The following is a 21,338-nucleotide window of genomic DNA, read 5'->3' as shown; positions in this document are numbered from 1 at the left end:
TTTGCACAAGAGAAACCTAAGAAAAATTAGAGGGAACATTGCCCATGACGACAGCGGGAACGCCCCTGACTGCCAATGGGCAGTCCCGGCTGTGTCTTGCAAGGGAAGGCTCTGGGTAGGCGGAGAGAAGAAGTTCACAGGTATGGACGCGACCCACTCGGCGTCCATTTCCACCTTAAACAGTGAACGCCCACCGATGTCAACCTGCAAGGGGGGTTCCAGGTAGCCAGAGCCATAAAGTTCTGGGGTATGGTTATTTGATGACTTACTACATTGAATGGGCTATTAAGGGGTTAATATTTCAAGAGTCTCAGGTACATCTCATTTAGTTCCCAGGTATGCTAATAATACACTGATTTATTTAATGTATATTATAAGAAACAACCTTTAGTTAGTCCTGGACAAATACATCCATATAGTTATATTCAATTCATGCACCCGACCGCCTATACACTAGTGACTAGGTTAATGATTCTCCAATCTGCTGAATAGATTTTAAAACGGCTTTAATGTATGCTAGAAATTCATAACTAGAGTGTAATTGAACAACACATAAACCAATATACAAAACTAGTATTGGTGACTAGTATTTCTAGTCAAGCCATTTTAGTAATACATTCTTATAATAAAACTGAGTTAATTATCATAAACCACTGATACCGGGAACCATATGTTTTACGTTATGTTTCCGGGGGAACGCTTTGACTGTTGCACCGTTCGTTCGTTGGTTGTCATGGACGCAGCACATGGAGGCACCTCTTCGAGTTTGAGCACCAGTGCCCCGGACGAGGAAGAGCCATGGATACTGGAACACCCGAGGGTGAGAAGCTGAGGGGTTTTGTTTTTATTACCCCGGAGTGAGATTTAGTGATGTCAGTCACAAGTCGTTATCCGCAATATGCTGAAAAGTTCCTCGTTTCAGAAAACAGACTAATTAAATAGTTAATTAAGTGCTTTTCGCTTTTGGGTGCATATTATATTATTGCTGATGCGCAGATATCATGACAAGACGACGCCATTCAACCAGGATCAGATCAGCATGTTCTCCTGTTTAACCCATTCGGGAGGCGGTCGCCAGAGCGATCAATGCTTCAATCAGCAGGCCCGTTCTTCTGGTTGCTATGGAGACAGGACACAGTCTTTGCACCATATGCATTTAAATGAAAAAGAAAACATGACAGCTACAGCAATGTAGTCATCTTGATTTGTTCTTTAGCAACCTTAAAGGGATGCTCATAAATCATATGTATACCTGCACAGGCGTTAGAAGTCAAATATCTGTATTTTTATTTCCTTTACTACTGCTCCCCTCTCATCAGGTGCATCTGGAGGCAAATCTAAAGTTACTACCTGTCAAGAGTCTGAGTTACTAACCCATTGTGTTGCCCTGTGCAGTATGCTGAAAACCCCCCCAAATCATATTAAGCAACCGTTAAATCAAGATAGTTTGGGGGTTTCATTGAATTTTTGTTGGGGTGTAAAAAGGTAATTAAGAGGCTTATGGAACACTTAGTAATTCCGTCTGTCACTGCAATGCTCATCATATTGGGCGGCTTTCTTGTCCTGCAGCTCCCTTTGTGTGTTAGAATGAGCCATGGGCTATATTGGCCACGGAGCCCTAGCAATTCATGGTGGTTGTGGTAGACTGGCCTTCTGTAGGGAGTTAAGGATATATCCCACACACCCTTACTTCTAAACTTATTTACTGAGCATAAGCCATTGATCACACCACTCATGGGTGACTATATGTTTTACAAAGGGTTAATATGAAATGTGGTATTCCAAGAAGTGACGTTTCCACATCAACGTTAGCTCCATCAAAAATATCTATTCTTCATATCCAAAAGCTGCCTCGGCTCCTGCCTAAAGTATTAAGTATTGATGATATGCATATACAGTTAATATATATCGTGTGTGTTGTTATGATATATCTCTATTTAAAGGCATACTCCAGCCATTATTTACACAGCTGTGTGTCACATTTTCATTAATGTTTTTTTTCCCAGTGCTGTTGGATGAAGGGTTTCATCAGAGTCCCCATTCTTTGCTCCTTGGCTTGTTGGGGATGTGTTTGGCCAACCACGTTCTTTGCTTACCGGCACCCATGCGCAGATACTCGGCACTGGCTGGCAGGAGATGCATTTAGCTGAAAACATCTCTTTGATAGTAGTGCACATGTGCCGTGTACTCACCCCAGCCAGTTCCTGCTGGATCTAGAGTTCCCAAGGGGACGAAAAAGTCTGCAGGATTACCAGTTATTATTTTCACATGTGTGTCTGGTATTTCACCGAATCTATCATTTATTAATGTTGATGCATTTTCTTCTCCCAGTTTAGGGAAATGATGTCATTGGATGTAGCGGATAGTGTACAAGTATATGCAGCCTTTCTGGTATACATGGATCTCCTAGAAGGTAATTTTAAACATAACTAAATTCACATTTTGACTATTGAATTTGAATGTAGGTATATGTGTGTTCTGCTGTATTTCAATCTATATCAGCCACATGTCATACTCTTCTTTGTAGCAAAGCAAGCAATGTGGTGTAGTTGTGAAATAAGGTGTGTGTAATTTTCTTATTCATATGATTAAAGCTAATGGATCAGCCGATATGGAACTTTTTCCTGTCATACAGCGGCAGTACAAGTGGGTAGTAGTCTTTCTCGGGACAAGTAGAACCTAAAGGTAATTAAATGGTTAACACATCCGAAGCACCTCCTCCTTACCCATAAAACCCGGCACCTCTCCACAGATGGCAGTTTTTTTCTTGTCCCTTTAAGGGACGGACAGTAGATCCTCGGTTTCGGACGGACTTCGCTGGTGAGGCGCACGGGTTGCTGCCTGGGGGTTCCTCTTCCTCCGATTGCTCCCCGGGTGGTGAGCAGAGAGAGGCTTTTCCTTCCGTAGCGGTTCGCGTTACGGAAGAGGTCTGTTGTGCATCCTTTTGTGGATAGGATGCGGGAGCATGCGCATTGTGGTGGAACGCACACCTGGGTGTCGTTGCGTTCCACCGAAGATCCGATCGCGCTACTGAGCATGCGCATATCGGATCTTCCGGAGGGCGGCTTTTTTTAATGCTTTAAAAAGGCGCTTTTTCCTGTCTGACTGCAGGAGCATTTGCCAGTACAGGATAACCGTGTCACCAGCCCCCCCACACGGTTCAGAGGAGTTTAGGGTTTTTCAAGTTTCTGCTGCTCATTCCCAAGGGAAAGGAAAGTTCACAAGAGGTCCAGATCATCATCTAGGTCAGAACTTTCCTCCGGTGAAATCTCTCACTCATCTCTTTCTACTACAAGTGATAGTTCAGAAGATGAGGTTTTTTTCCCAACTCAGGAGCTTCGTAAGTTTTCTAAGGAGGTAACACGTATGTTGCTGGAAGAGGATTCGGAAAAGGTTAAAGGTTTTCCTGTTTTACCGAAATTAACAGAATTTATGAAGAGGGAATGGAAGCACCCAGGTAAAAGAGCCTTTATTTCGAAACAGTTCAGACAGCTGTTCAAACTTCAAGGGGAAGACACATGGGATGATCCCCCTAAAGTGGATTTCCAAATTGCACAGCTTTCCAAAAAGACAACCATTCCAATTGGAGGAGTGTCAGGTCTTAAAGACCCCATGGATAGAAGGGCAGAGACTTCTTGCAGGCGCATATTTCAGGCTGCAGGTTCGCAGTGCAAGGCAGCGGTGGCCAGCTCAGCGGTGGCTAGAGCCCAGAATATATGGATTCACACCTTGGGAGAATGTCTCTCCGATGACTCAGATTCTGAGATTTCCAGACTCCTTAACAGGTTAAAACTCTCCAATAGTTTTTTGTTGGATTCATCTCACGAATCTCTTAAATTGTCAGCCAAGACTATGGGATTATCCTCGGTGGCACGGAGAGCCCTGTGGTTAAGATCCTGGACAGCGGATTCGGCATCCAAGGCCTCTTTATGTGATTTACCTTTTGAAAGAAACTATTTGGAGCTCCGCTAGAAGACCTGATCAGACAGATGTCGGACACCAAAAGAGCTCTCCCTCAGGATAGAAGGATCAAGTGGAATCGTAAATACCCTTATAGAAATGCCAGACCTTTCCAGTCTTCCCGATCACAAAATTTTCGTAGTCTCTACGGAGACAGGAAATTCCAAGAACGTCCTAAGAAGCAAGAAAAGAGGAAGTTCTGACAAAGTAGAAGGAAGATTCCAATGGTTCAGAGACACCTGGGAGCAGACTACTCAAAATATTTGGATTCGGAAGATCATTTCGGAGGGATACAGAATCAAGTTTTTTTTCAACCTCCTTTGAGCCAGTTCCTCATTTCCTCATATCCTTCGGAAAACAAAAATGTAGCCCTATATTCAGCATGCCTCACACTGCTACAGAAAGGAGTCATAGAGAAGGTCCCAGTTCATCACAGATTCCAGGGTGTCTACTCTCGTCTCTTTCTGGTTCCAAAGCCGGACGGCTCCTTCCGTCCGGTTTTGGATCTGAAGAGGGTCAACAGTTGTATCCGCTATCAACGTTTCCGCATGGAAAACCTCACTTCTGTCACACAGATTCTGCAGAGAGGTTACACTGGATTTAAAAGACGCCTATCTTCATGTGCCTATAGCCGAAGCATCCAGAAAGTTCCTCAGGTTCTCTGTCGGGTAAACAAGAGGATTCATCACTTTCAGTTCAAAGCCCTCCCATTCGGTCTGTCATCGGCTCCAAGGGTTTTTACCAAGATCCTGTGCCCATTGACGTCAAGCCTAAGACTACGGGGTGTCGCTATCGTACCGTATTTGGACGACTGGCTCACCAAGGCCGAATCTACACGAAAACTGCTGGCAGACTTGGACACCACGATTCGTTTTCTAGAAAGACATGGCTGGATCATCAACAAGGAGAAATCCAATCTCCTTCCCTCCACCAGGATCCAATTCCTGGGGTTGATAGTGGACTCAGTTTCCCGGTGCATCTTTCTCCCGCAATCAAAGATCAGGAAGATAAGACGGGAAATTTCTTTTCTTCAAAGGAATCCTACCTGCTCTTTCAGAAGTGCTATGAGTGTCCTGGGTATTCTCGCAGCGTCCATCCCTGCGGTCCGTTGGGCAAAGTCTCAACTGCGTCCCTTACAATGGCGGATCCTTTTGAATTGGTCAAGAAGGGAAGAAGACCTAGACTCAAACTTCACAATATCACGCCAAGTCCTATCTCATCTGAATTGGTGGAAGAAGTCAACCCATCTTTCCAGGGGTCTCTCGTTCCAACCCCGACATTGGAAGACTCTAACCACGGATGCCTCAAGAATCGGCTGGGGGGCGCATTTAGGTTGCCTCTTCACACAGGGAATTTGGTCTCCAGATGAGTCTCATCAGTCTTCAAATTACAGAGAATCCTCATGGCTTTCAGGCCCCAGATAGAGGGTCATTCTGTAAGAATTCAGTCAGACAACACGACGACAGTTGCTTACATAAACAAGCAAGGAGGAACACGAACACGAAATCTTCAGATTCTATGCTCTGCGTTAATGAGGTGGTCCCAACAACATCTGCAGGATATCTCAGCAACCCACATCAGAGGCTGCTACAATCTTATTGCGGATGACCTCAGCCAGGCAAGGTGGTCTCAGGCAGAGTGGTCCCTGACCACGCAGACCTTCTCCATCCTGGTGGCAACATTTGGCCTCCCAGAGATAGACTTGATGGCTACCAAAAGAAACAGGAAAGTGCCGGTTTTTGCGTCCCTCAACAGGCTGGACTCTCCTCATGTTCTGGACGGCCTTTCAATTCAATGGAATTTCCGTTTGGCCTACATATTTCCTCCTGTAGCCTTGATTCCTCGAATTCTCCAAAAGATTTGTTCGGACAGAGCCAGGGTCTTGGCCATCATACCTTACTGGCCAAGTCGAAGTTGGTTTGCCCTTCTCAAGCAGCTTACCTTGGCATCCTGGGAACTTCCGACTTCGGAGCCTTTGTTGGACAACAGGGAGCTTCATCCAGACCTCCTTCGGATGTTTCAGTTGACGGCCTGGCTGTTGCAAGGATGATTCTGCGGAACCAAGGTGTTGACGGAGACCTTTCTGACCTTCTGTTGAATTCTGTAAGACGCTCTACATCCAGGATATATTTTCGAATTTGGAAAAAATTCCTTCTGTGGTGCTCTGCTAGAGGTTTGAATATCTTCCCTCAGAATATCAGCTCTATTCTTCAGTTTTTGCAAGACGGGTTGGATTCAGGTCTCAGTGTTTGTACCCTAAAGGGTCAGATCTCGGCGCTTAATAATTTTTTTCTTTCCGACCTGGCCTCTCACCTTCTGGTAAGACGTTTCTTTAAGGCTGCTACCATTCGTCCCCCGTCAAGATCTCCTTTTCCTACCTGGGACCTTATTCTCGTCCTGCAAGCTCTTTGTTCGGCTCCTTTCGAACCATTGGAGGAAGTTTCCTTGAAGATCCTTTCCATCAAGACGATTTTTTTGGTAGCAATTACTTCAGCCAAGAGAGTGGGGGAGCTTCAAGCCCTCTCTTCTTCGGGAGATTTCACTGTTTTCCATCAGGACAAGGTTGTGCTGCATTTAAAACCCTCGTTTCTTCCGAAGGTCATCTCCAGGTCAAGTATCAATCAGCCCTTGGTGCTTCCCTCATTTTTTTCCATCTCCTTCCTCCCCGGAAGAATGTAAATGGCACTCCTTGGATGTTAAAAGGGCTTTGGACATATACATGTACCTTCCGTACCACCGACCACCTGTTTGTCAACTTTTTTGGTCTTTCTGCTGGTAAGGCGGCTTCAAAGGCTACCATTTCTCGATGGCTTGTTGATACCATTCGTATGGCCTACCAGGCCAAGGACAAGTTGCTTCAATGTCCCGTCAGGGCTCACTCCACTAGAGCCATGTCTGTTTCATGGGCTGAAAAGGCTTCAGCTTCTCCTGAAGAAATCTGCAAGGCGGCTTCCTGGTCCTCGTTCAATACCTTTATACAACATTACCGACTAGACGTCTTCTCCTCCTCTGCGGCGGATTTCGGGCGTAAGGTGCTCCAAGCTGTTGTCTCCTAGGCACTCCCCCCCCTTCTCCGGGATCTTGTTACATCCCACTTGTACTGCCACTGTATGACAGGAAAAACTGACATTTTTTACTTACCGTAAATTCCTTTTTCCTTAATACGGTGGCAGTATAGATTTCCCTCCCTTCGTTGAGAATAAACTTTATTTTTGCATCCTTTTCTGTGTGTTCTTGTTACTAACTGCCATCTGTGAAGAGGTGCCGGGTTTTATGGGTAAGGAGGAGGGGCTTCGGATGTGTTAACCATTTAATTACCTTTAGGTTCTACTTGTCCCGAGAGAGAATACTACCCACTTGTACTGCCACTGTATTAAGGAAAAAGGAATTTACGGTAAGTAAAAAATTTCCGTTTTCTATATTTTCATACATCACCTGCTGATTGCTTTATTGGAATCAGATGGTCCCCATTGTGGATTTACATTAAAGCACTCTGTGGTTTAGCAACGTGTGGCACCATACTTACCAAACAATGTTCTAAAACATCTCCTAGGTAAATGTTGCCAGGTAGAAAGCAATATATAACTTTATATGATTTAACATTAAATAGATTACATCATTTGGTTTTCCAAAAGAAAGAGATATGGAGGAATTTGCATTATGTTGTCACCTGTTTTCAAACACCTGCGCTGCTGAGTATAAAACTTTTTGAGGTGCTGTTCCACATAGACTTTTTTTGGAAGTATTTCCCTTATATTATTGTGTACTACTATGGAATACATGGTAAATAAACATATTCTTTTTTGAAAAAATTTAAACAAGGCCATATTAATCCTTTGTCTGCCCTGCTCTGGCTCCCAATCTCTGGCATCGCAGCAAGGGTTGTCTTAAAAGCCCCTCTAGGTGGAACAGCAGCTTTAAAATTGGACTAATCATACACGTTACACTTATTTTTCTAAGCCAGCAATAATTAATCACGTAATATCTTGCCCTACCAGTATTTTCTTTATCTGAATAATTCTAGCATCCATTGGTGAGACAAAGTAACCAGGTGCTAATATCAACCGATGTGCAAAGTTAGATAGTTGCCTAGTGTTGACTTTCTGAGTTTTATATGACAACAAAACCTCACAGAATGAAATATAGCTTTAGTTGGGTCAGAGGGTATTTTGATCACAAATGTTAGCCTATTCTTCCCATAGTGTTACCAATATAATAATGCTAGAAGCCCCTCCGTGTATTTATTTCCTAATCATGCGTTAACATTCTTGATCTCTACATGCCTTTCTGGGTTTGCACATGTCATCAGTAATATGTCTGAAAATGCAGATCTGGAAGTCACTTTCACTGTTTGCTTTACTGATGTTTAAGGAACAAAAACTGCCCTTCAAGTACCTTTTTAAAGATAATACACACAAACATTTGAATATATTACATTAAGGGCTGAAACAACTAATCGATAATCGATAATTAAAATCGTTGACAACGATTTTCATTATCTATTAGTCGAATCGATTTTTATCGATTATAAAAAGGTTTTTTTTAGAGCAAATGCTCTGAAAAACTCCTCTCCTTATATAATCTGACCTCAAACAGAGATCAGATTATAACACTTGAATCCAGATCCCCCGCAACACTGCAGGGGACTCTGCCTCTCTACCCGGCTCCCTGGTGTCTTGTGAACCTCCGTTGCTGACAGGAGGCAGAGTGGTGGAGGGGGAGGAGGCAGAGTGGTGTATGGGGAGGGGGGAGGAGGCAGAGTGGTGTATGGGGGTGTAATGAATTTCAGGGAGGCAAAGTGGCATATCTGGGGGAGGTAGAGTGGTGTATAGGGGGAGGTAGAGTGGTGTATGGGAGGTATAATGAATTTCAGAGTGGCATATCTGGGGGAGGCAGAGTGGTGAATCAGGGAGTATAATGAATTTCAGGGTGGTGCAGGGCATTTATGGGAGCGGAGTGGCATATAGGGGGTATAAGGCATATCGATATTGGACATATCTGGGGGTAAAAGGTATATCAGGGGGCTCAGTTGCATATCACTGGCATATAAGGAGTATAAGGCATATCGGGGGCACAGTGGAATCTCTGGTATATAGGAGGTATAAGGCATATCTGGGGGCAGAGTGGCAAGCTGGGGGGGCAGATGTGCATAACTGGCAGTTTGGTAAATAAAAGAAAATATAATAAATTTAATATATATTAAATCTGAAAAATAGTTAACATATGAATTAATATTTACTAATAACTTTATTAAAACCTAGTTTGAGAAACACTGTGTTTGGGTTCTTGTAGCTTTTATTATTATGTCAGTAAAATAAGAAGGTGAATCGAGAAATGCCATTGCAATAAAGAGATGAAAGTGTAAATTGTACGTTTTTTATTACATTATTTTAAATTTTAAAAAAAATTGCATTTTTTTTATCCGATTAATAGAAAAAATAATCGGCCAACTAATCGATTATTAAAATAATTAGTTGCAGCCCTAATTACATTACATTTCAGATGCCGCTTCAGCGTGTTCTCTAAAGGCTTTCTCACTCTACCACCTGCGCGGGACTGCTTTTTTTAATCCCGCTCCCGCTGATTTTTTTGTCCGCTCCCACCACGTGTGTCTGGATCCGGAAAAGGATAATAAACTACACATTCAGTGGGAAGTGGTAATGCGTTTAAATGGAAGAAATAAAAAAATGGCAGCCTCAGTTTATGTAATATTTTAGAACTTGTTTATTTTTTCATCCTGGAGATGCCAACAAACGTGGTCAATAACCTGACAGTAAAGTCTTCTGCAACCGTGATAGGGAAGATTGTATGTTGGAAATACAATTGTGAGAGGACTTTAAGATGTGATAAACCCCTTCATCAGAAGAGGAAGATGCTGTAATTAACAACAGGAGCCATGGTGATAGAATTGATGAACCATGCGTGTTTGCGCTAAAACAGGGATCAGACTGTCGCTACTTTTACATAGAACGCCGTGAGAGAACAATCTTGATTCCCATTGTTGAAAGGGAGTGCGCAATGTGCTCCATAATACACTCAGATGAATGACTGGCATACGGCTATTTTATTTTTTTTTTAATTACATTTTATAAATACATACAGAATTACATAAATACATATAAATAATCCATACAATATATAAAACATAACTTAGTACATTATGTTAATAATGATTCCTTATTTCAGTTATATAATATTACTGACTAGAAAAATTGTATTTTCAACAAATTAAATTTACTAAGTTAACATCTATTAATATTTTTCATATAGCATTTACTAACATTCGTCTCAAATAAATAATATTGGTATCGTTTATAATCGTTTAATTTTTGGGATACTTATTTTTATAAATTTATGTTATTTTTCCTAGAATGTCCATAGGCCATACATGGGGACCAAATATCTAGATATTTCTTATATTTAGATATACTTATATAATAGCCCTCTTCCATTTTGCATTGAAATTGAATCTGACCAAATAACTCTTCATATAATATCATTCTGGGTTTTTTCCAATTTCTTGCTATGATTAATTTACAGGCTAATAATAATTGTATAATCACATTTTTTTGTACATTATTAAAATTAGAGTCCCATATGAAAAATGAATACTTGAGGCGTTATGTCGATTTTACATCTAAATATATATCGTTAATAACGCGTGAGAGAGTAACTATTATATTTCCTATCTCTTCACACTCCCACCACATATGGTAAATATTTCCCTCTTCCTTTTCACATCTCCAGCAACGATTAGATATGTTTTTATTATATTTTATTATTTGTACCGGTGTCCTGTACCATCTGTGTATAATTTTATAATGTAATTCAAGCATACCTAAACAGTGTTTATATTTCCTAATTTGGTTATATGCTTTTAACCAGTCCTCCATTTGATAATTTTCTCCTGTATCTTTCTCCCATTTTTCTTTATTTGATAAAGATTAATCTAATATAAAACTCTTTTAATAGTTTTATTCTGTGAATTATTCGTGATTTATGATGTTTATTTAGAAATTCCTCCACTCTCTGGGATCTTGTAACTCCTACTGATTGCAGAAAATATTTTATTTGTATATAATTAAAGATGTCTGCGGCCGATAGATTCCATTTCTCTTTGAAAAGAGGCCAAGTTAAGAAGGTTTCTGCGTCATACATATCAGATATAAATTTTATATTAGATCCTCTCCAATTACGTAAATCTAAATCGCTTATATAATTTGTCAATACCTCGATTGGAGTTGAGTAGAGGAGGCCTTTATCAATTTTTATATGCTTTTTCCACTTTTCTAAAGTTATTATTGAATCCTTAATCACAGCATTATCACACTTTACATGTTTAGATCTTTCATAATTTAGCCAAATAATATTATAAGGTTGAATAGGATTTATTGCCTCTTTTTCTATTTCAAACCATGCGGTATTATCGTTCTGTGATTTATCCCATGCAAAAGTATGGGCTAACATGCAGGTTTCATGGATCTCTTTTATATTTGGTAGCGCGAGACCGCCTGTTTGATTGCTTCTAGTTAAATTTTTATAAGAGATTCTTGGAGTCTTATTTTGCCAGGCATATGATGAAATCAAACTTTGAATTTGAGAGAATAGAATATGGAACCCTCAAAGGTATTGCTCTCAAAACATATAATATCTTGGGGATATAGTATGCATTTAATACATTGATTTAGGGCTGCAACTAACGATTATTTTAATAATCGATTAGTTGGCCGATTATTTTTTCGATTAATCGATTAATCGGATAAAAAAAAAATATGCAAAATTTTCGTTTCTTTAAAATAATTTAATGAACTGGATGTTCAAAAACAACTTAAAATTTACATTAACATTCTTATTTTATTATGATATAATAAAAAACAATATTTTCAAAGTACAAGAACCCTAACACAATATTTATGAAACAAAATAACCCCAAACATTCTGAAAAGAGGTGGACTATTACTGTTCAAGAAACTTTGCATTAGAATGCAAAAATGTTAACATGTCCACATGCTCAGGGCTGAGGCTGGCTCTCTTTTTACAAGCAATGTTGCCTGCAGCAGAGAAGAGGCGCTCTGATGGAGTGGAGGTGCCTGGGATGCACAAGTAGGATTTTGCCAGTTTTGCCAAGGTAGGATATTTCTCTTGGTTGGTGTTCCACCAATTCAAAGGGTTTCTCTCCTTGGCAAGGGGCCTCTCTGCAAAATAAGCCTGGACCTCATTTCGGACTTGAGTATGAATATCCTCCTCCTCAAGTTTCCCCTCTCTAGTCTCCTCTTCACTGCTGCCCCCAGACTCAAGGAGTGAGTCAAGTAAAGAAGCAGCAGATGTTGAGGGTATGTCAACTGTCATTACAGGCAAAGAAGTTGTTTCCCGCTGCACCATCTCCCTTCTTACAGCAAGCGCCTCTGTCTGCACTTTTGCCTGTACACTTATAATTTGCTCTGGTGTTAAAAACTTCAGCCTCCTAAATCGTGGATCCAGGGCAGAGGAAACAACAACAGTGTTTGGGATGTTTTCAAAAAGGATCCCCTTCCATCTGCTTTGAAGCTGGTCTTTTACTGTGGCTTGGAAGCTCTTCAGCGGGGATGATTCAAAACCGGCAACCTCATTCGACCTTAACAGCCCCTTCACAAGTGCAGGCATGGAAGATACAGTTACATATTCTTGGCCACTCATGAATACAGTGGCACATTCAAAAGGCTTAAGAGCGGTGGAAAGTTCTTCAAGAAGATTCCACTGTTCTGGCTTTAACTCCAAATAATGCTTGCCCCTTTGAGTAACAGATGGGTCAGACAGAGTGGCAGTTACGGGCCACCTTTGTTCAATTAGTCTGTTGACCATATAATAAGTGCTATTCCATCTAGTGGTTACATCCTGAAGAAGTTTGTGCTCTGGTGTACCCATCTGCTTCTGCTTCTCCTTCAACCTACTGCTGGCTAGCTCACTTTTTTTAAAATGCTCAACTAGTGCTCTTGCAGCACTAACAGCTCTCTGAATTCCAGAGTGCTTTAATGAAGCATTGATCACCAGCTGTAATGTGTGGCCAGTGCAGCGAATACTGGCCCACCCATGCTTGTCCTCTAGGATTTTTACAGCAGCCACAATATTTGCACCACTGTCATGTACAATGGCAATTATTTTTTTATCTGGAATCTCAAACTTTGCGGCGACCTCCTCTATCCATTCTGCGATGTTTGCGGCTGTATGTCTGTCTTCAAGAGGCATTGTAGTGAGACAGAGAGAAGACAGCTTCCAGTCATCCCCTATGTAGTGGCATGTAATGCCAAGGTAAGCCTCAGTAGCTACACTTGTCCATATGTCTGCTGTAAAAGCAATTCTGCAGTCATTAGTGCTGATGGCATGCTTCACATTCTGAAATGCCTCTTGGTACTTCCTCTCCACTAGTTTGGTGAAATGAGTTCTTGAGGGAAGAGTATATCCGGGGTTTAGTACACTGACCATGCTTTTGAATCCTTGGTCTTCAACCATGGATAGCGGCCGCATGTCAGTGACCAGCATTTTCAGAATGGAATCTGTTATAAGCGTTGCTTGCTGTGGAGTGCACTGGGGATTTCGCTGCACAAAATCTGTCATGGTACGCTGTTTCTTCCTGAAAGTAAAAAAAATATATATATCAATAGATTTATAGATTATGATTGGTAGTAGAATGCAGAAAAAGCTACTTCTCAATTTATCATTTGGGTTTAACATACCGTCCTGATGTTTCACCTTCCTCCGTGAAGCCCACATGTTTCCTTTTCATGTGCTCGTTCATCACAGTCGTGCTTCCGTGCCACACAAGCTCCATTTTGCAAATTTTACAGGTTACAACCTTCTTTGCAGCATTTAAAGTAAAATGCTCCCATGCCTTAGAGGACTTGGGTCGCACACTTTTTTCAGCGGTTGCCTTGCCAGAACCCTCAGCCATTTTTATTATTATGTATGTGCAGTGTTCTTTGCAGCTAGAATACAAAAATAAGTTTGTTGTATTATTATTGCAGTGTAGTTTTCCCAGCACCCATATTTGCACTTGCCCCAGTGCTTTGTCCAAGCACTCTGGTCCCAGCACTTTGCCCTGCACCCACACTTTGCCCCAGCATCAGCACTTTGCACCCAGCACTTTGCACCCAGCCCTGGCACTTTGCACCCAGCACTTTGCACCCAGCACTTTTGCCCCAGCCCTGGCACTTTGCACCCAGCACTCTGCACCCAGCACTCTGCACCCAGCACTTTTGCCCCAGCCCTGGCACTTTGCACCCAGCACGTTGCACCCAGCACGTTGCACCCAGCACGTTGCACCCAGCACGTTGCACCCAGCACGTTGCACCCAGCACTCAGAACTTTGCACCCAGCACTTTTCCCCAGCCCTGGCACTTCGCACCCAGCACTTTGCACTGTGCCCCTGCACCCAGTCTCCAACTCTGCCCTGCCCCCACATTCTGCCCTGCCCCCACACTCACGCCCTGCCCCCACACTCACACCCTGCACCCACTCTGCCCTGCACCCACACTCACACCCTGCATCCCCACCCCCACTCTGCCCTGCACCCAGTCTCCCACTCTGCCCTGCACCCACACCCTGCATCCCCACCCCCACTCTGCCCTGCACCCAGTCTCCTGCCCCCCCACTCTGCCCTGCCCCCCCACTCACACCCTGCCCTGCATCCCCACCCCCACTCACACCCTGCCCTGCATCCCCACCCCCACTCTGCCCTGCACCCCCACCCCCACTCTGCCCTGCACCCACACTCACCCTGCCCTGCATCCCCTGAAACCCCACCCCCACCCTGCCGTGGACCCCCACTCCGCCGTGGACCCCCACTCCGCCGTGGACCCCCACCCCCAGAATCGCTCTGTGCGAATGGAGCCACTCGCACAGAGCGGTTCTATTCGCACAGAGCGGTTCGCTCTGTGCGAGTGGCTCTAGTCGCACAGAGCGGTTCGCTCTGTGCGAGTGGCTCTATTCGCACAGAGCGATTCGCTCTGTGCGAGTGGCTCTATTCGCACAGAGCGGTTCGCTCTGTGCGAGTGGCTCTATTCGCACAGAGCGAACCGCTCTGTGCGAATAGAGCCACTCGCACAGAGCGATTCGCACAGACATTCCCACAGACATGAAGAATACTTACCTCCGCTACGGACTCGTTCCACTTTCAAGCTTCAAGTCTACAACTTTATTAAACTCTTGATGCGCGTCACATCCGTCACATACGTATGCAGAAGGCGGAGACTGCAGAAACGGGGCAACGCTCGCGGAGGTAAGTAAAAGGAGCCGAGTGCTCCAACGACGAATCGATCGCTCGATTAATCGATAACGGAAATCGTTGACAACGATTTCCGTTATCGATTATTATCGATTTTATCGATTCGTTGTTTCAGCCCTACATTGATTCTCCCCAACCAAGAGATTTCAAGACCTTTCCATTCGGAGAGGTTTTTTTTTCATTTTGTTTATAAGGAGGATAGTTTTCTCTAATCATTTCTTTGAAATTATATTTTATTTTAATGCCTAAATAATCCAAAGTTGTATTTCCCCTATCTACGTTTATATATAACTTCATTAATTTGGTTTGTGCCTCTGTTTGATAAAGTGAAATGATCTGAGTTTTATTGATGTTTAATTTATAATTTGAAAAATTACCATATTCGTTAATAATATCAAGTACATATTTTAATGATCTATCAGGATGTGGGAGTGTTAAAATAATGTCATCTGCGAAGAGAGTTATTTTATATTCATTATTTTTTATTTTAATTCCCATTATCTCTGTTGAAGTCCTTATCGATTGAGCTAAGGGCTCAATCGATAAGGCGTAGAGCAGAGGGGCTAAGGGACAACCTTGTCTTGTACCATTACTTATTTCAAATCTGTTTGATATAAATATAATTTGAGCTGAGGGAGTTTTATATAAAGCCAATACATTTTTCTTAAATTCAACCGAGATGCCAAAAGTTTCCAATACTTCTGATAGAAATTGCCAGTCGACCCGGTCAAAAGCTTTCTCAGCGTCAAGCGCTAAAAATGCAGTATATGTTGAACTTTTATTGACCGTATCTATAAGATTCAATATTTTACGGGTATTGTCCGTTAGTTGTCTTCCTATAATGAAGCCCGCCTGATCCATATGAATTATATCTGGAAGATATACCTTAAGCCTTTCAGCTAAGATCTTTGAATAAATTTTAATATCAATATTTATTAAAGAAATGGGTCTATAACTAGATACTTTACTCGGGTCTTTATTGGGTTTTAAAATAGGACATATTGATGCTAATAACATCTCTTTTGGGAAACTTGAACCTTTCATCACTTCATTAAAGGAATTAAATAGAATTGGTACAATAATTTCTTTAAATATTACATAGAACATTGCCGTATATCCATCTGGTCCAGGAGCTTTCTTCTTTTCTAAATTCTCAATTACTTTTTTTATTTCTTCTTTACTTATCGGGGCATTCAGAATTTCTAATTTTTCTTTATTTTTGGTAGCTTGAGAGAACGGAGGTAGTTTTTTTATTTTTTCATTTGATTTAGGGGGTCCTGTTAAATTATAGAGAGATTTATAATATTCCTCAAAAGATTTAGCTATTTGTTGTGGATTTAAATAAATGTCATTCCCCACTACTATTTTTTTAACAGCCTTTTTTTTTTGTTCTTGTTTTCCAACTCGATTATTCCCGTAATACCAATTTTGCTTCATTCTTAGAAGTCCTCTATTCACCCTTTCTTGTAATCTCGAGTTTATCGCAGTTCTTATTATTTTAAATTCTAATGTATCTGTAGTGTTGGGATTTTGTTTATTTAATCTTTCTTTTATAGCTAAATTAATATATAGATCTGGTAAACAATGCCATTTTTTCTTTTTTAAGTTATAGGTTGCTTTTATTAAGCATCCCCGCATAAAACATTTAAATGTATTCCATAATGTTAAATTTGAGACTTCTCCATTATTACTCTTCTCCATAAACATGTCGGCTTGTTTATGTAGATCTTCCACAATCTCTTCCCTATTTAGTATAAATTCATCTAATCTCCATTTTCTATTGATTCTGTAATCCTGATTATTCCTAAATTCAATAAATACTGGAGCATGATCAGACCATGTTATTTGTCCTATACTAGATTTTATTATAGAATTTAGATTGTCTGTTCTGTTCTGTTAGTATATAAGAAGAGGTATACAGTAAGAGGTATGTGGTTGAGAAAAAAAGGAGAAATCCTGTTCTCTAGGATGGAGAACTCTCCATATGTCAAAGAGTGAATTATTTTATAGAAATTTTTTCATGTTTCTTGCTTCCATTTTTATATTTGAATCTATTATTGATTTAAAGGGTATTTTCTTATCTTTTTCTGGGTCAACAATACAGTTGAAATCTCCTCCCATATATAGTATACCTTTTTTCAGCTGTTGTACTCTATTGTAAAGTTTTTTCGTATATCTAGAGGGATTAATATTTGGTGCGTAAATATTTACTATTGTATATGTTATATCATTAATTTTACATATCAAAATTAGAAATCTACCTTGTGGATCATCTTCATGTAAAATGAGTTCAAATTTTACTTTATTACAAATTATAATTGCTACCCCCCTTTTTTTGGCAGTTCCTTGTGAATTGGAGTAAAATATTTCTGGGAAATTTTTATATCTCCATATTCTATGTGGGTCAGTTATCCAGTGAGTTTCTTGAATTAAAGCAACGTCCACTTTTTCTTGACAGAGCATATCTTTCAGATAGTTTCTTTTTAAGGGTGAGTTTAGGCCTTGCACATCATAGTAACTAATCTTAAGGAAGTACCCATTTTTGTATATTCTCTATGAAACTAAACGATACCATTTTCTTATTTCTAAAACCATTCTACATATATACATCCATATACTAATTCTCAATACTTCTAAAATACATACAAACATATAGATTTCAATTCTAAGAAACTCCTTCTTAAAATCCATCCTGTTACTACTTACAGGAATTTCCCGGCGTGGAGGTAGGCTATAATAATTTTCTAAAAACTATTGCATAATAATCCTAAACTTGTCCCTCTATCTAATCCCTCAAGAAAAAGGGGGATTAAGATAATTTAAGGGACAAGAGAAAGTATAATAGAAGCTTATATATTTACGTTGAGGTTTTATATCACAAATAATAAAGAAATGATCTTTAATAACTTACGTTATATATTAGTATACAGCTCAAAATCATTAATTCATTCATTAAGAATATTAATCATAAGAGAAAATTGAAGGGGAAGAAAAAAAAAGAGGATATAGGAATTATAGTGTTGTATTATATAATGATGTATATCTTCTCCTAGATTCCAATATATTATAAATATTAGCAAAAGTAATATATTGAATTGATAAGATCATGTTTGCCAAATCTAAAAAATAAAAATAAATGTTGTATTGTATTGTGTGATGGTATGTATCTTCAACAATTTTTAAATTAAATTTTTCTCCTCCAAATGTTTTATTATAAAAAAGAAGAGATGAGAAAAAAAAAAAAAGAAAATAGAGTGAATAAATAGCTAAAGAAGGGAATATAGAGTTATATTATGTTGTGAATTAAGTATCTAGTGAATTAAAGATAAATAGATAAAGAATAAAAGTTATAAAGTTATATTATATTGTGTAACATTATAAGTCTTCTCCAAGACCTTAATATATTATATGTATCAACGTGAATAATACAAATTTGTGAAGTCGTGTTTATCAAAAGGAAGAAAAAAAAGGTTATATTAGATTGTGTAGTGTTATATGTCTTCTACATAAATTTAATAAGATTTAAATATGGTATTAATATCTAAGTGCATATAGTCATAAAAAGTGCAAAGAAGAAAAAAAACCAAAAAACTTTAAGATGTGATAAACCCCTTCATCAGAAGAGGAAGATGCTGTAATTATCAACAACAGGAACCATGGTGATAGAATTGATGAACCATGCGTGTTTGCGCTAAAACAGGGATCAGACTGTCGCTACTTTTACATAGAACGCCGTGAGAGAACAATCTTGATTCCCATTGTTGAAAGGGAGTGCGTAATGTGCTTCATAATACACTCAGAAGAATGACTGGCATACGGCAATTTAAATGCAGGAGTTTCACCGTCCATCACCAGTAAAACGACATCCTCCCAAGGACCGAAGCTTACACTCAGTCTGTCGAGCGATTTTAAGGAAAATGAGAGGTGCAAGCTGACAACTCTTCCAATCGCATATAGATCACTTGTGCTGGAAATGTTTAAGAAATAGTCCAAATCAAGACTTACTCATTTCATTTGTGAATGAAGTGAAAATTATAAATTATTTAATAACTTTGTGCCAATTTTGGTGGTGTTGACATTTGTGAAACAAATCAATACGCTGTTGCAATTACACATGCATTTTATGGTGCATATTTTCATGAATGAGATTTGTTTAGCACGGTAGATCACATGCTAAAGTGGCACCACGTTTTATTTCTGATGCAAAAGAGCTTCTTTAGCGCTATGACAACGGGGAGAGTGACAATTAACAATAACCTTTATAATATACAAACTTTACAACAACATTAATGCACATTAAGCCCTACTGGTAGAGAAGGAAAGGGTTCTGGTCTTGCAATCTTATGATATTTTATCTGCTCACCTACCATCAACAGCTGGCTTTGGGTAAATGCTGCCTCCCTTCTCAATGTACGTTTCGTCCATGAGCTCTGCTGGGCCTTAGGATATATGCCAACAAACATAAATAATTACGGGCGCTGCTAAATGTAACATCAACAAATATTTGAATTATTTTGTCTATGAGTGTGCTTCAATTTTTATTTACATTCCAGTTATTTCTAAGAGCGTAAAGGGCATATCTAAGACAGGCATATCTAAGCACCTCATCTTTGTGCTTGATTATTTTTGTAGCTGCTATAGGTTTGCTTTCCTATCTCTTGGTTCTGTTGGCCCATACCAGGCCAGCCATATGTAGGTACCAGCTGTGTGTTTACTTGCGGCAGAGTAGATGTGTGGTCAGTCGGGAGACCTGTAATAATAATAATGAATAGTTAAAAATAACAAAAACCTACATACTAAAAAAGTGTAAAAAGAGCACGGAAACCTACACCTGTCTCCACAATTCCTGGGGCAACTGTGCCCCAAACACCAAACATGCATGGAGAGCAGAAAGTTTGTTCTGGCAATGGAAGAGTGTCTGTCTATACCCGTTTGTATATGTATACGCTTGTCATTGTGCTGGGTTTCTTCCAAACGGCCATCTACTCTCTCTTTTTAATGTGCTATTGTGCAGTGCTAATAAGTATATTACCAATATATAAATTAAGAGATGATAATAAATGACACATGGTTAATTTGGTGGGACATGCAATGTTATAAATACAGGAATTCAATAACCGTGATGTAGTAGAGGCATACCCGCTACAGATGTATATAAAAGGAGTATGCAGATGTGCTGATCATAAAGAAATACATGTGAATTATAAAGATTGTTGAGGAATTGTTGCTAGAACTGGATAGAATTGGATGAACATATGTTACACACATTGCGGACTTCGTGCTGGATGTTGCTGCTGCGTACAAACGGCCAATTATATATTTGTTTATTTTCAAATCCTTTATTTTTAAATATATCCAGTTAGGAAAAAAAACGACAGTTTGGATTTAAAGCTGCTGCCCACCTACTCTGCTGAATTTAACTCTAGATGCAGCCCTAGAAACAGTATTCCTAATACGGTTGAAACGCCAACCCTTCCCAGAAGTAAGCCTTTAACCCCTTAAGGACCAGGTTTTATTTTTTGTACCCTTTGTGACCAAGGCAGTTTTAACACTTTTGCGGTGCTCGTGTTTTGCAGTAATTTCTTCCTCATCCATTTAGTGTACCCACACAAGTTATATATTGGGTTTTTTTCAGGACCAGAAATGCTTTCTTCAGATATATTTTATTTGATCATTTCTAATTTTTTATAAAAAAAAAAAAAAAATTATGAAAAATTGAAAAAAACAAAACACTTTTTCTAACTTTTATTTGAAAACTCTTTAACTTATACAAAAAAGATAATGAAAAACCTGCTAAAGAAATTCTACTATTTGTCCTGAGTTTAGAAATACACAATGTTTTTATGTTTTATTATCAGATCACTTTCTAATCTTATTTAATGCCATGACGTGCCAGGCACGTCATTGGTCGTTAAGTGACCATTTTTGCATGATGTGCCTGGTCCGTCATTGGTCGTTAAGGGGTTAAGATTGTAAAATTGTAAAATTCATAATTTTGCCAGTGACATTGCCACGTGAAACAAAAGCTGTAATCGGAAAACATTTTATATGTTGTATATGTGGATTAATCCTTTAGAGAAATAATAAAATGACAAATCTCAACACTTTAAAGGGAGAC

The 21,338-nt window shown here is 39.8% G+C and overlaps 1 protein-coding gene across 1 annotated transcript in view; it reads left to right on the top strand.

Annotated features, from left to right (window-relative positions):
* The first annotated feature begins 682 nt into the window (after positions 1-682).
* The window catches only part of LOC149284436 (tRNA-splicing endonuclease subunit Sen15-like), a 36,865-nt gene continuing 16,209 nt past the window's right edge, over positions 683-21,338 (top strand). Inside the window, exons 1-2 of the mRNA XM_089496738.1 lie at positions 683-820; positions 2,332-2,413. Coding sequence (XP_089352864.1) covers positions 683-820; positions 2,332-2,413 — 220 coding nt within the window. The remainder of the gene's footprint in view (positions 821-2,331; positions 2,414-21,338) is intronic.

The sequence above is a fragment of the Sceloporus occidentalis genome, unplaced genomic scaffold (genome assembly GCF_023333645.1).
Source record: "Sceloporus occidentalis isolate IW3139 unplaced genomic scaffold, rSceOcc1.0.p SCAF_93, whole genome shotgun sequence".
Classification (NCBI taxonomy): Eukaryota; Metazoa; Chordata; class Lepidosauria; order Squamata; family Phrynosomatidae; genus Sceloporus; species Sceloporus occidentalis.
The sequence above is the reverse complement of the archived record's forward strand: the minus strand, read 5'-3'. Positions and strand labels throughout refer to the sequence as shown.